General features: G+C 41.1%; 7 protein-coding genes across 7 annotated transcripts in view; all 7 read left to right on the forward strand.

Moving 5' to 3' along the window:
* Nucleotides 1-485: 485 nt before the first annotated feature.
* Nucleotides 486-2,306, forward strand: LSM04_006276 (Protein kinase domain; the record flags this gene model as incomplete). The annotated part of the gene is made up of 1 exon (XM_067333857.1): nt 486-2,306. The coding sequence occupies one exon, from the start codon at nt 486-488 to the stop codon at nt 2,304-2,306; it is 1,821 nt and encodes a 606-aa protein (XP_067186402.1).
* A 1,430-nt stretch (nt 2,307-3,736) lies between these two features.
* LSM04_001621 (SMCs flexible hinge) lies at nt 3,737-7,261 on the forward strand (the record flags this gene model as incomplete). Its single annotated transcript, XM_067333858.1, has 1 exon — nt 3,737-7,261. One exon carries the CDS (start codon nt 3,737-3,739, stop codon nt 7,259-7,261), a length of 3,525 nt encoding a protein of 1,174 aa, XP_067186233.1.
* Nucleotides 7,262-7,751: 490 nt separating this feature from the next.
* On the forward strand, nt 7,752-9,455 carry LSM04_005823 (uncharacterized protein; the record flags this gene model as incomplete). The annotated part of the gene is made up of 1 exon (XM_067333859.1): nt 7,752-9,455. The coding sequence occupies one exon, from the start codon at nt 7,752-7,754 to the stop codon at nt 9,453-9,455; it is 1,704 nt and encodes a 567-aa protein (XP_067186385.1).
* A 360-nt stretch (nt 9,456-9,815) lies between these two features.
* On the forward strand, nt 9,816-10,145 carry LSM04_002936 (Tctex-1; the record flags this gene model as incomplete). Its single annotated transcript, XM_067333860.1, has 1 exon — nt 9,816-10,145. The coding sequence occupies one exon, from the start codon at nt 9,816-9,818 to the stop codon at nt 10,143-10,145; it is 330 nt and encodes a 109-aa protein (XP_067186279.1).
* A 247-nt stretch (nt 10,146-10,392) lies between these two features.
* On the forward strand, nt 10,393-11,841 carry LSM04_001783 (Calcineurin-like phosphoesterase domain; the record flags this gene model as incomplete). Its single annotated transcript, XM_067333861.1, has 1 exon — nt 10,393-11,841. One exon carries the CDS (start codon nt 10,393-10,395, stop codon nt 11,839-11,841), a length of 1,449 nt encoding a protein of 482 aa, XP_067186237.1.
* A 281-nt stretch (nt 11,842-12,122) lies between these two features.
* LSM04_004620 (uncharacterized protein) lies at nt 12,123-13,904 on the forward strand (the record flags this gene model as incomplete). Its single annotated transcript, XM_067333863.1, has 1 exon — nt 12,123-13,904. One exon carries the CDS (start codon nt 12,123-12,125, stop codon nt 13,902-13,904), a length of 1,782 nt encoding a protein of 593 aa, XP_067186345.1.
* A 621-nt stretch (nt 13,905-14,525) lies between these two features.
* Nucleotides 14,526-15,106, forward strand: part of LSM04_009441 (uncharacterized protein) — a gene marked incomplete at both ends in the record, with an annotated part of 1,161 nt that continues 580 nt past the window's right edge. Inside the window, one exon of the mRNA XM_067333864.1 lies at nt 14,526-15,106. This exon is cut by the window's right edge and continues 580 nt beyond it. Within this exon, the coding sequence (XP_067186503.1) occupies nt 14,526-15,106 (581 nt within the window).

A 15,106-nucleotide genomic window follows, 5' to 3' on the forward strand; every position in this document is an offset into this window, starting at 1 on the left:
ATATTATTTATTTACGTGTGCGAATGTGAAAGAAAAAAAGGGAGGTATGTCCATTTCTGCATGGATATATCTATTGCTCACGTGATTTTCGTTGAAGAGGGAGTGGCGCCAACGGGGGGAGGGAGTAAAGAGAGTCATCAGTGCCTATGTTTCTAACTTTTTTCATTAGTGTTTTCTGCACTTCAAACGTTTTTTCTTTTCTTCTCTTTTTTGCTTCTGGGAGATCATTAGGAGAATAGTAGGGGTTGTGTGACTTCTACCTTGAAAACGTCTGTATCACCGAGGGCGTAGAAGTTGGGGAAGAAAGAAGGAGAGAAGCACCAACAGCAGCAGAAGGACGCAGATAAGCGTGTGCATCAATTCTCTTTTTTCTTTTTTGCGTCTTCCGAAGCGCGCTAAAGTGCTGGTAAATACAGTTGAATCAATAAGGTTTTCTTTTTGTTTTATTCTTTTCGTTTTTTTTTATCTTTTTCAGGAGTCATTAAATGATGAGTTCGGAACAGCGACGTGCGAGTGTAGGCACAATTCAGGGAGTACCAATCCAGGCAGAACCAACGCGCATAGATTTTGACGAGGGTTACTATGTTGGTACTGTTGATGAGAATGGACACATGACGGGCTACGGTAAGGCTGTGTGGAAGAGTGGAGACACATATGTAGGAGGGTGGCTTAATGACGTCATGGATGGCAGTGGTGTGTACACCTGGGCGGATGGTGATTGTTATGAGGGTGAGTACAAGGGCGGTTTGCAGAATGGTTTCGGGGTGTTAAAAGACACTACGGGAGTTTACACTGGTGAGTGGGTTGATGACATGCGTCACGGACTCGGTAAAATGGAGTACGTTGGTGGAAGCGTATATGAAGGTGAATGGCTAGCCAACATGCGTCATGGACAAGGTAAGCTTACTGAGGAAACCGGTGTTGTGTATCACGGCGAATTTGTTAGGAACGAAAAGGAAGGGAAAGGTATAATGACAAACGCAGAAGGTGATGTTTACGAGGGTGAATTTGCAAATGGAAAACCCAATGGAAAGGGAACTTATATTTGGGCTGATGGGGCTAAATATGTCGGTTCTTTTAAGGATGGACTCAAACACGGACAGGGTTGCGAATGGATGGTAAACGGTGATTGGGTTGCTGGTGTTTTTGTCAATGGTGAACATGACAAGAGACAAATAGTACACAAAGCAGTAGTAGCTGATGAAGAAATTGATGATGATCATATTGACCTCGCTGAAGTAAAATATTTAGATCCTCAGAAGTTACGTATGTTGGGAGAAGGAAATTATCCAATAGATGACAAAAATTCTTCGTACAGATCAAAAGTTACAGATCCCTTTCTCAGTGTAAGCACTCTTTGTGGAGAGAGCAATGGTGTTAGTACTGAAACTACGGCAAGCAAAACTTTCAAACGCTCAGGTGATGTAATTAATAGCAGCAACCCGGCCAGCCAACTTTCAGCCGCTATGCCAGGTCGTTTGACTCTCACAGATGAAGATCTTGAAGGATGGCGTCAACTTAAAATTATCGGAAAAGGAAGTTTTGGGGCAGTATATGAGGCCCTGCTTGTTAGTGGAAGGACAGTGTGCTGTAAAGTAATCGAGTTGGGTTCTTTATCCAGTCGTGAGGAGATGGAAAAATTGCGAAATGAGATTGCCTTGATGAAAAGACTTCATCATCCAAATATTGTCCAGTATTATGGTAGTCAAGAAGAAAGGGAAAAATGTACTCTTAATATATTTATGGAATTTGTGAGTGGTGGTTCACTAAACACGTTTGTAAAAAAATTTAAAACAATTCCGTTACCTACAGTGCGTCAGTGGACGTATCAAATGCTTTGCGGGGTGAAATACCTTCATGATTGTGGTATTGTGCATCGTGACATCAAGGGTGACAATGTTTTGGTATCTCTTGATGGAATCATCAAACTTGCAGATTTTGGCTGCAGTAAGGCCATTGATGATGTCTGTAGTAAGACCCATGGATGTCAAACAATGGTTGGTACACCATACTGGATGGCACCGGAGGTGATAAAGTGTGAGGTGGGCGGGTATGGTATGAAGAGTGATATATGGTCTATTGGCTGTACAGTAGTGGAGATGATCACTGGGAAGCCACCGTGGCCGGAGTGTAATTCCATGTGGGCGGCGGTGTATAAAATAGCGCACTCCACTGGACTTCCAACGGAGATCCCGAAGGATTTGGACCCACAACTTATGAACTTCCTTGAGCTCTGCTTTGAGCGGGATCCACGACTGCGACCAACCGCAGAGCAGCTGCTCCAGCATCCTTTCTTGGCGATATAAAGAGAAAGGATGAGGGAAGAGGAAAAGAGAGGAAAAGAAAAGAAAAAAAAAGAAGAAGCTAAGAATAAACACAAACACACGTCCATACACACATACAAACTGCAAAAAAAAAAGAAAGAGAGTAGAAAGAAGGGGAAAAGTCAAAAAGTAAAAAAAGAATAAGAAAAAAAAAGAAAGTAAGATAGGACAACTTGGATGAACTACTAGTAAAGATGTCATATGTGAGGAGAGATTCTTTCAGAAGTGAAAAGAGGAAACAAACCATGATACATACGAAGAGAAGATAGTAAATGAATATTCTTCTGTGTGTTCTACTCCAAGTCAGTGAAAACCAAAACAAAAATGATTTGAAGAAGATGCATATGCTTTAGTGAAGCAGTTGTACTGGACCAAAAGCTTCACCCATAAAAGAATAAAACCAACAAAAAAAAGAAAGGGGAGTTTTCCACTGGTAAAACTGTCACTAGGACTGATATTGTAACCGACTCCACCATCATCATGGAAATAAGAGTAGTAAAGGGTAGTACATCATGTATTTCTCAATCTCTGCATATAAAATTTGTCTGTGCATTCATTTGACTATAATTGATGTTGACTGAGAGTAGCAAAGGCCCTTCTTCCATACTCTGGATTTTTTATTTTTTGCTTTATTCCAATTATCTTCTTTTATTTTTCTCTATCGCGCGTGAGTCATGCTCTCTCTCTCTCTCTCCTTAGACGTAAAGATCTTGGAGTACTTGTGTTTTTTGTTCTCTTAAATTCGACGCTTTTCTGAAACTGAAGCCAAAAAGAAAGAAAAAAAACAAGGTGATAATTGCGTCTGGTTCCTCATGAGAAGCTATGAAATGATATCAATACCAAAAAAATACCATATATGATCTGTCCGTATTGATAACGGTGAACGAGAAATTGAGGTGAGAGGAAAGTGGAAAAACTGGAGGGATGCCATTGCCGCATTGTTTCTTTTTTTTTTTGTGATGAAAAGTGTTTTATGTCAATCTGGGAAAAAAGTGGGTGCGTTGCAGTATCTGTGAGAGGAAAAAAAAACAGAAGCTACTATGAAGAGAGGTAAGAAAAAAAAAAGATTTCTAACAAGAAATCTGCATCAAACAGTGTGGCATGTGTTTTTATCAAGATTACTGTTACTATTCATTATTATTATTATTATTATTATTATTATTATTATCACCGTTATAAATACCATTTACTCTGCAGACATTCTGGGTCTGTTTCTATGTGACATTTTTTTTTTGTTTCATTTTTTCTTTTGTTTCTTCTGATCCGTGGTACGTGGACGTTGACGGTGATACTTGGGAAGACAGGCGTGGAGTTCACGCGTCCGCTCGGCTAGAGGGAAAAAACATATATTCTAAGAGAGAGCGAAAGAATAAAAGAGTAGACGTGGTTAATATAGATAGAAAGAAAAAAAAATGCGAGTGAAAAGCATTGTTATTGATGGATTCAAATCTTATGCCCATCGCAAGGCACTTGACGAGTTAAGTCCACATTTTAACGCTATTACAGGCTTAAATGGAAGTGGTAAATCAAATATATTTGATGCCATCTGTTTTGTTATGGGTATCACTAATCTAAAACGTGTACGAGCAGAAGATCCACGTGAACTTATTTTTCGTGCTGGTACAACAGGCGTTCACGCAGCGCGTGTAACGATTGAGTTTATAAATGATGACCCTCGTACAGCTCCACCAGGTTATGGTTGTGAGGAGTACCCCATTATCACAGTTGGACGACAGATTAAGTTGGGAGGAAAACAACAGTTTTTCTTAAATAACAATGTGTCAATGCAAAGTAAGGTGAAACGCTTTTTTGAGAGTATTAGCCTTAATGTTGATAATCCACATTTTATGGTTTTACAGGGAACGGTACATAAACTTATCGGTATGCGATCACAAGATATTCTTTCCCTTATAGAAGAAGCTGTAGGAACTAAGGCATTTGACCACCGCCGGCGCACCGCTGAGAGTTTAATTCGTAGTAAAGAAAAAAAGATGGAAGAGATTAATGACAATATTGAGACCCAGATAGGTCCCATGCTACGGGCTATGAAGGCGGATCAGGATGAGTATGAGCGATATCTGCAGATGAGTGAGAGTATAGAGGAGAAGCGACGGTTTCGCATTGCGTTTGAGTATGAGGAACACCGAAAAGAGTTAACGCATCGAAGTGAAAGACGGGCCGCGCTTGAGGCGGATGTTACTTCTGCGAAGGAACAACTGCAGTGTTTACCCGCCACAGAAGATGCCGCGACAAGACGACTTATGCAATTACAAGGTTCTTTAGCAGCTCCAGCCGAGGCGGCTGTTACCCTGCATGAGGAAGAAAGTGAATTAAAACGACAAGTAGTGCGGGATGAGGCACGTGTGGAGGGAGAAAAAAAGGCACTACGTAGTCTGGAGTCTTCAGTGAAAAAACTAGAGGATGAGAAAAAACAGCAACAAGGTCGTATGGAACAATTTGCAGTGAAGCGAAAACAACGGGAAGAATTATTAGAAAGTCTTCGTACAGAAAAAGAGAATGTTGCAAAACTGAAACGATCTCTAGAATTACATATTTCTGGAGTACGAGTGGGTACATCTGGTATGTCTCTAGAAGAAGAACGTGCAGATATTGATCGTCAACTCATTCATCATGGTGCCGAATTAAGACGATGTGAGGAACGAATAAAGGAACTTGAACGTCAATTGCAACATGAAGTACAAAAAACAGCATCTCGGGTTAATATAATTGCTAAACTGGAAGAAGAAGTATCACAAGCACGTGAACGATTTGATGCGGTGGCAAAACCGTATACGGCGGTAGCTCCTCTTGAGGGAAGAGCACGTATTTTACAGGAAGAGATTGTACGTCTTAAATCTGAACACTGGCAGGCTTTTGATACCTTAAAGCGTGAGATGGCTAATGTTAGTGGTGGAAGAAGTTTTGATGTGGAATTTGACCGACGTTCTTGCCCTGATTTGGAGCAACACATTCATGGTCGTGTTGCAGAACTTATAGCCCCACAAGATGAAAAATATGCTTTGGCATTAATGGTAGGAGCACAGACACAGTTATTGCGTGTTGTTGTAACAAGTGATGATATCGCAGAGAAAATTATCCGTAGTGGATTGCGGCAACGTACTAGTTTTCTCCCTCTTAATATGATACAATCTCCAAAAGGTATTGATAGCACACGTCTAGAGGAGGCAAAGAGAATAGCTGATCGTATGGGAGGTTTTTTGGCTGTTGCGAAGGATTTAACATCTGTAAAAAATGAAGCGTACCGCATTGTTGCAGAATCTGTATATGGACAGTTTCTTGTATGTTCTTCTTTAACCCTTGCACAAGAACTAGCTTACAATCCTGCTGTTCGGTGTAAAGCAGTTTCACTTGATGGGGATGTGGCGGAACCTAATGGTCTTATTACAGGTGGATCAACACAGCAATTACGTGATATCTTTGCTGAGGTTCGTGTATATCAACAACGCAAAGCTCCAGTGGAAGAATTACGAGTAAAGATTGCACAACTTGAATCAGAAATAGAATCTGTTCAAGAACAGTTGCGTCAGCAACATCCTTTAATTAAACGTTACAAGGAGGCAGAAGAAGCATTTGGGTTGGCAGTACACAAACTTAAACTTGAACAAGGTAATACAGATAGACGTGGTGTGGAGTTAAAGACAATACTTGAGGAAGAACGAGGGAAACGTGAAAAATCGGAAACTACTCTAGAAGAACTAAATAAACGAAAGGAAGCGTTAGAACAACATATGAAACAAGACCCTGATAAGGCACGTAAAGAATTACATGATCAACTTGCTGAGGCACAGAAGCGATATAATGCACTTGTACGCGAAGAAGAGGCAGGAGCTGCAGAATTTGAATGGCTTGAAGCAGATACTACACAATTAGCAGCAGATTTGGAACAAAAAATGACAGAAGCACAAGAGGAAATACGTCAAAGAAATAGAACTTTAGAACAGGCTCAGGAACAACTAAGAGGGACGAATGAAAAGTTAAAAGATGTGATTGAACGTCGACAACGTACAGAAGAACAACGTCAACGACTTGAAAAAGACATAGAAGAAGTACAACAAGAACTTCAACAACTTGTAGTAAAGAAATCATCACTTGAAGGAATTGTAAAGAATGCGGAAATAGATCTACGTGATTCTTCAAAGGTAATGGAAGAATTAAGTAAGGCGATTCATGAAGCCGAACGACGCCATTCATGGATTTTGGATGAACGACATACTTTTGGATCCTCTGATGGAAATTACTATTTTGATGATAAGGCGAGGACAGCTGCCACATTGCAGGAACTACGTGAAGCAGAATCACAGGCTGCTGTTATGTCAAAACGTTTGAACCGTAAAGCTACTATTTTGTACGAGGAACGAAAGAAGGAATATGATGAACTTGTACAACAGCGATCTGCCTTGGGTGAAGACAGAGATGCTATTCAACAGTGTATTCTTGGTATAGAAGAGAAAAAATGGCAAGCACTTGACCGTATGGTAAAAGTTGTGAGTAGCGTTTTTTCAAAGCTCTTCTCCACTTGTTTACCTGGAGCTGCCGCGGTGCTGCGGGAGGCGCGGGATGATCAGCAGCATCTCTGCGGCTTACAAGTAAAGGTTATGTTTAATGGTAAAGAAAAGGAGTCATTATCTGAGTTAAGCGGTGGACAACGTTCATTGCTAGCTCTTTGTCTTATTCTTGCAATCCTTCGCGTACGTCAGGCCCCAATGTATATCCTTGATGAAGTGGACGCCGCACTTGATCCGAGTCATACGCAAAACATTGGACGTATGTTACAGACTCATTTCCCTACTTCTCAATTTCTACTTGTATCACTTAAAGATGGAATGTTCAATAACGCGGATGTACTTTACCAGGTGAGTAATACACAGGGGTATTCAGAGATTACACGCATCGAATCTGGGTCAACGCGTAGCTAAGAGATGAATCTGTTAAATTGAAGAAAAAAGAAAAAGAGAAAAAAAAATTATCTTGTGAATCTCAAGATTTTTGCTACATAGATAGAAGAAGAAAAAGAAAATGCAAGATGATATACATGTGAAATGATATATATATATATATATATATATATATATATATATCTGTCTCTGTGTGTGTGTCTTGCATCTAGACATATGAGCAAAAAAGAAAGAGAAAGAGGGCAGATCCCTCTTTTTTTTCCTTTTTTTTTTGCTCCGGTTTAATACGCTGCATTCGAGGTGATAGTTAAACGGAGATGTGAGGGGAAAATGGGAATGCATTCATTTTGTCGCAATACTAAAAAATTCCTAGTTACTGGAATTAAATTTTAGTCATACTTTCTGTTATTTGTGTACTACATTTATTATTTATATAGGTGTGTATATGTGTATCTGATTTATTTTTTCTTGTTTTTGCTTTTTCTATTTCTACAGCATTGCAGAAAAGTAGATGTCATTCTACAATGAGCGTCAGAAGACCTATACTGTACAGGGTCTGAAAGACGTTATTCAAGAAAGTTTGGCGAAGTACATGTACGCCAATGCTATTTTCTCTGCAGAACGTCTTTATGCACTTGTTCCGACATATGAGTCTCTACATCTTTTGGCACACTGCCATGTCACGAGTGGTGATGCTGGTACCGCCTATAGATTACTTCGTGTGCATTATCCATTTAAACTACCAAATACTACTAATACTACTACCACTACTAATAGTACTACTAGTAGCAGCAGTGGTAGAACAGGTGGAAGCGTGGAAAGCAAGACCCTTACAGATGCCTCATCACAGTGGAAATGTCAGTACTTACTTGGTGTGACATGTGGAATGACGCAGCGTTACATGGAAGGGGAACGTATATTAGGTGAGTTGGATCAAAAGCGGTCGTGCTCAGAAGTGCAGTACTGGTTGGGTATTTGCCGTCGTCATCTCCATCAACGCAATGCCAGTGAAGCATTTGCCAAAAGTGTACTTCTAGATCCGTTAAATTTTGCAGCATATGAGGAACATGTCAAGACAGCACGACCGCCTCGAAAAGCTGTAAGTCGAATGTATGCTGGTGCAATCTTGATGAATGGTACAGATAGGACGACACGAGATTTTATCAGCGAAATTGCTAGGAGTGGTGGTGAAAGAAATGTAAAGCGTGAAGCCGTTCGTGTACATTTTTCCTATTTTGCTCTTGTAACATCCTATTTATGGAATTATCAGTGTAAAGATGCGAAAAATGTACTTCAGAACGAACGATTTCCTGAACGAGAATCTGGATGGGCATTAGGGGCACTTGCCATGGCTTATTTTCATGATGGAGATGTAGAGAATTCAACAAAGGAGTTTGCTCGAATGCGACAACTAGCACCATGGAGATTAGAAGATCCTGTACTAGTTTACTATAGCACTGCTTTATGGCAGCGAAAAGAAATGGGTTTACTCGGTTCGCTTTCACAAACTCTTATTAATGAAATGCCTGTATCACCAATTACTTTGTGTGTTGTCGCCAATACGTATAGCCTAGTAAAGGAATCAAATGAGGCACTGTGTATGCTTAATCGGGCTGTACAAGTAGATCGGGAGTTTGCGTATGCTCATACCCTACGTGGATATGAATTACTATATCTTGACCGAAAATCTGAGGCAGAAGAAGCTTTTCAAACGGCAATTCTTATTGACGGTAAACATTATAACGCCTATGCGGGATTAGGAGAATTGTACTTTAGGAGTGAGAATGTTCAGAAAGCGCGTAGCTATTTTCAGCAAGCAATAGATATAAACCCTTTGCCTACTATTATGAATAGATATGCTGCTACGTACCATAGAAGAGACGCATCAAAGCAAAACCTTAAAGAGGCACTACGTATTTATGATAGCGCTATTGAACGACACCCAACAAATCTTGGTGCTCGTCATCAGCGTGCAGAAGTGTTGGTTCGACTTGGTTCTCTTAATGAGGCTCACCAGGAGCTTCTCAGGATGACAGAAGAATGTCCTGATGAAGCAATGTTGTACGTAACGCTCGCTAAATGTGTTCACATGATGGGATTAACAGGTCAGGCGGTACATTATTACCATGCCGCAATGGACTTGGATCCCCGACGGGTTGGTTATATTAAGAGCTGTTTAGAGAGGTTGGCAATGGGTAACTCAGAAGTTGCATAGATGAATGCCTGAAGAATGAGGATAAAGGGGAAGAAAAAGAAAAAAACATCTTGGGGATGTGTGATGACAGCTACTTGTTTACCTTCTTTATATATATATATATATATATATATAGTTATTTATTTATTTTTAATTTGTATTAAATGTGTTGTCTCTAATTTCTTTATTTTTATTTTTTTTTATTCTCCTACTTGCTCCTCATTCCCATTGGTCATATGTATATATATATATATATATATATATATATATATATATATATATAAAGAAAAGTATTAGGTACCGATAAAAAGTAAGAAACTAAAGGAAATAGAGTAGGCAGTAGCGGTAACCCAGCGTTGAGTTAGACTTATATACTATCTAATGGCAGAGAAGCTAACACTTGCAGATGATGCAAAAGGCATCTGTGAAGAGGCAGTAGCACGACATTTTATGCCAGTGGTAAAGTATCGACATGAGAGTGTTCCCGAAATAGTTTCCTCCATTACAGAGAGTATAGTGCAACGTCTAACGCAGGAAGCAGCACTTCCTAGAAAATATATTGTGCATTGTGTCATTCTTCAGAAAAATGGAGCAGGATTTCATGCACTTTCAGCATGTTCGTGGAATCCAGTAAGTGATGCGTGTTATGTGCACCATACAGAAAACAAGGCTATGCATTGTGTGGTGACTGTGTACGGTGTTGTGGCGTGAAAAAATGGTAATGACCTATTCAATTTTATGTTCTCATCTGTTTCGTTTTATTTCTTGTGATGTGGAAACTAGTAGAGAGAGAGAGAGAGAGAGAACTGGAAGAAAGAGGATAAAGCTCCTTTGCTTTGTTTGTTTGTTTGTTTGTTTGTTTGTGTGTGTGTGTTTCATTGTTTCATTGTTTTTTTTTTTTTTTTGTTGGGGGTTGTAAGGTGCTGGCAGGAGGAGCAGAAGTGAGGGAAGGGGAGAAATGCCTCCCCGATGTGGAATTCGTCGACGTACTGCTTTTCTTACCGATGTGGAGGGTGATTTATCGTACTTTATTCGCTACACTGAGCTAAGTAAAGTAGTTGCGTGGAGTAATGGTGCTCTTGCTTTTCGTGATAACACCTCTCATTTTGTATATGGTGGTGATGTCTTTGATCGTGGCAATGACCTTAGATTTTCTAGGGCACTGTTAAGTTTTTATGATACCTACCCAACACGTGTACATCTTATTTTGGGTAATCGTGATATTAATAAGATGGTGTTCGGTCTTACAATGAAACAAGTATTAGGAGAGGCACAGTTGCCACCTGAGGTGGCGCAACGACTTCTTTTTCCTATTCCTTTGACACACCATTCCGGTTTATGTAAAAAATATTTGTCATATGCGGAGTATTTAAAGGAAAAAGGTCTACCTCTTAAAATGACAAGGACTACCTTTGTTCAATGGGCACTTAGTTATAAAATGGGAGCTGCATCAACTTTTGAATATAGGCTTAGAGAACTAAGAGAAGAACGAGGAGATAGCGTAACGGAAGAGGATGTAGCTCAAAGTTTCCTTGATGCTGCTTCTCCTGGTGGGGTTTATTATGAATATCTAAAACGAGGAAAAATAGCAGATATTGTTGATGGGGCTCTATTTGTTCATGGAACTGTAGCTAATTTAAATGTTGGATTCGTTCCATCCAAACAATTTTCTGCAGAAAATGGACCAGTACAAGGGTGTAACTTTATGACAAATCATGGTTCTGCCGAAGAGTGGGTTAAAGCTTTGAATGATTTTAAGGAAGAAGGATTTAGAGAATGGAAATCGGGTGGTAGCGGAATATTCTTGCGTCAGTATGCCTATCCAGTTTCTGTTGCACCACATTCTGTTGTTGTACAATCTCTTGTGGGAATTAATGGTCCACGATACTTGGAACTGGATGCGGTGGAGTTTCTTAATAGGAGTGGGGTAACGACAGTATGTGGCGGTCATCAACCTTCAGGTGATTCTCCTAGTATTGTGCAGCAACCTGGTCTTGTTTCTATCGCAGCGGATAATTCATATTGTGCTGGAGATGGAACTCGTGGAGCCAGCTGTGTGGAGGTACTTCTTGAAGAAGATGGTGTGGTTCGTGTACACGGTTTGCGCACTGACGGTGTACCATATAACTTTGAAGCCACAGGACGATTATTAGGACGTCATTTAGGAGGTGGATGGTGGGTTAAGTTAAAGTTATCGGAGAATCTCTATGAGATTCAGCGAACGCATGATGGTTACCGTAGTAAAGAGGTTCAACTACTAACTACAGATGAGGTGGAAAAACGTCTGCGTGAATGGAATCAGCCTCCAATTGGTGGAGAAGCCCCAGAACGATGGAACAAGAGAGATTTAGCCCCTAGTCCTGGGGTGTTGAAAACCAAGCGATCACCACCCCCACAAGATGGGTAGTCGCAGTTAACGAAGAAGAAACTCTCATTAGGGGGAAGTACTTCTCATCTTTTATTCTTTTCTCTTTGACCTCCCCTCATTCGTCTCGTCATTCATATTGGCTGTGTAGTGAATTTGTCTCAAAAAAAAAAGGGATTGAGGTGGGGTTTTTTTATTAAATAGATATCTAATTATTATTACTATTATTTGTAATATGTCTTGTTTTCTTTTTTTTTTTCTATCCCCTATCGTTTTTTTTTCCTTCCATTTTTAAAGTGTTTAGGGGGGTGTTTGGGTACGCCATGTCATGGGCGAATGCGCTACGGACCCATTTAGCATCAACAGCGTATATTCAATCTCGAGATGCCGCTGCTATCTTTAAGACCTTGTCACGTGTGCATTTAATGGGTCCTCCGGGGCAAACTGTTAATGAAGGTGGTTTGTCACTCTTGCGTCGTGTACGATGGGAAATGTTAAAGAATGGTACTCCAGAAGAAAAAGCACGGATACTGGAAACAATTTTGACATGCTACGCTAATGCGAGTAACGCATACACGTATGATCCGGCAATTTCTGAGAAGGAGAATCACAAAATTGGGTTGGAACAATTGCAATGTCTTGTGGAAGCACGACTTGCTGGGGTTCCCATGCGCGCTGCGCATTATCGTTACCTTTTACAATCGCCCCAACTCTCACAGCTGAGCCCAGCCACTCCACTTTTATTATTGAGAGAAATGGAGCGGAGTGAGGGAACACTTACAGACGATGATCGTGTGGATGTAAGTGTAGGACTAGCTTCCGCTGGTCACTGGGAGGAAGCCTTGCGCCTCACACCCCGAATTCGCTTTGTAGATGTAATAGATCAGGTATCGGCCGTTCAACGTGATGGATGGCATCAGGCGTGTAAAATTGCTTCACATCTTGAGGATGAAATGGTAATACAGGATGAAAATTTTTTAGTCGGTGTAACGAGAGCCCTTGCTATCCAGTACGGTGCTACACATAACGATTCTATTGGGGTTCGAATAAAGGAACTTTTAGAAGCTTACAGTAGCCGCAACAATGTGAAAACATTGCCACGGCGCTCTGTTGAAGATTTTATTTCTTCATCATCACCAGAGAACTGGCGTTTAGCGCTAGAATTTTTGGTACGTCATAATGAGAAGGTTGAAAGTACAAAACAAATTTCAATTGGAAAAGTAATTCCACTTTTAAACGCGGCAAATCAGTGGGAAAAAACACTGCAACTGTATCAAAAGAAACCCTCCATACTTTCATCTGATGAACTTCAGTTTGCCGATATTCATAACCATGCATTTATTGCGATATCAAAAGGAAATTTTTGGAAAAAAGCGGTGGAATTTTATGAGACGCAACCTGTCAAAAATGTCCAAACTCATCTTTTGTTCTTGAAAATGGTACTCTTTAAAAAGAAATTTCCCTTTTCTGCAACCTGGACAAATTGCCTGGCTTCTTGCGGTGCTATAAATAATCTTGACTATCGTTTTGCAGAGGCTCTGATGGGATATTTGAGTCCCATGGGACGCTGGTGTGAAGCACTAAAAACAGCGAAACTTGTATCTAAAAGAGCCCCCCGCGTTCTTCTTCCAGCGATAGCTGTGGCTGCAGCAGCTTTGAAGGATGAAATTGTATGGGAAGCGGCAGTGGAGCTTGGATCAGCACGGCATGGCGTTTCCCCAAAACAGCTTTGCACTGCAGCAGCAATCGTCGCATGTTGTACGAGAAAAGTTGTCCCCTCTAGAGTTTCAGATGCTTTGGCTGCTGGTCTCCACAATTGTTCAACCTCGCAGGAACACTTTGACGAGGCAATCTTTCATATGGGACGTTGCATGGCGCTTCTTTCGAGCGGCACGGCAGCAAAAGGGACAAAGACGGACGTACCACCAGCAATTGCCACTCTGATGTCTCAGAACTGGGCGGGTAAAACGGACACAAGTTGGATATTTGCACTTGAAGTTGTACAAAAAATTTCAAAAAAAGGATGGTCACTGGAGGCAGTGGCTCCAGGGATGCTTTCTAGCGGCCTGGATGCTGCCATCGCTATACGTTTTTTACCCGATTAAAGTTGCGCGGGTGTGATTTTTATTTTATTTCTTTGTGACAAAGCGGGGGCAAAAAGGGGAAAAAAATTTAGGAATATTTCTCTGCTTTTTCTTTTAGGTTATGTGCAGGGTTGAGGGTCCTCTAGAAAACAACACTGCAAAAGGCAACTGAGGGCTGGTTTTACCCAATTTAGCTGGAAATTGCGAAAAGTCATTGGTGTGTGCGAGGCGGCAGCTGGTTGATCTGGACTAGCTGATCTCTGGCATATAATTTGTGTTGCTTTGTGTGTTGGCTGCTTTGTATTTGTTCCCCTGTTCTTTGCTCTCCGCATTTGATCTGTGGAGGGTGTTGCGTGATCTTTTGGCTGTTGTCTGTTGGTCTCTGCTGGTGTGTGTGTGTGTGTGTGTTGACCTCTATGGGTTGCAGGCCTCTGTTGTGAGTGGGTTTACTGTTCCCGGATTTGGTTGTTTGATTGCTGTTGTGATGTGTACTCTTTCTCGTTCTTTCTCTCTGTGGAGTTGTGGTGCCCTTCACACTGTCTCCCTCTGCTTTTTGTGTGTGTTAACTTTGTGTCTCTTCCTCTTCTCTTCTTCATTGTTACCACAGACCCAAGCAACCCACAGTGAAATTGAATAACAGGGATGCTCGTCCAACTGCGTCGTGTGGTGTACCTGTTGGTACTTCTGCAGTGCTGTTTGTGTGTAAATGCGAAGGAGTTGGAAAAGCATAAGGACTATCAGCTGACGAGAACGACTTTGAGCGAGTCGATCAATCGTGCGGAAGAACTGATTGCGAAAGGAACGGCTTGTGTGTGGGTATTGAGCGAACGCATAAATGCGTACTATGCGAAGGCTCTGGAAGCCAGGGATGCCAGCGCTGAAATGGATGTGGCTGTCAGGCGGGTTGAGTACGATGCGAGGAGCGCTGATACGTACGACAGGAAAAATGAAGAGGTGAAAGGGAAACTCGAAGAACTCAAAGGCGTGGTGAAGAAGGGTGAGAGTTCTGTGACGGAAGCCAGAACTGCGGTCCTGGAGGCGATAACATCGATTGCATGGGCGGATTACTTGCATGACAATTGTAGGAACTTGAGTGAGAGCATGAAAATCGAAGAAAGGCAACTTGGAGATCATTTATCTGGGTTTCAAAGGTTTTTTTCTAACGGGATGGAGAAGACGGAGGAAATGAAGCAACTCGAAGAAAAAGGTGGTAATACAAAGGA

This window comes from Trypanosoma melophagium (genome assembly GCF_022059095.1).
Source record: "Trypanosoma melophagium isolate St. Kilda chromosome Unknown ctg7segment1, whole genome shotgun sequence".
Classification (NCBI taxonomy): domain Eukaryota; phylum Euglenozoa; class Kinetoplastea; order Trypanosomatida; family Trypanosomatidae; genus Trypanosoma; species Trypanosoma melophagium.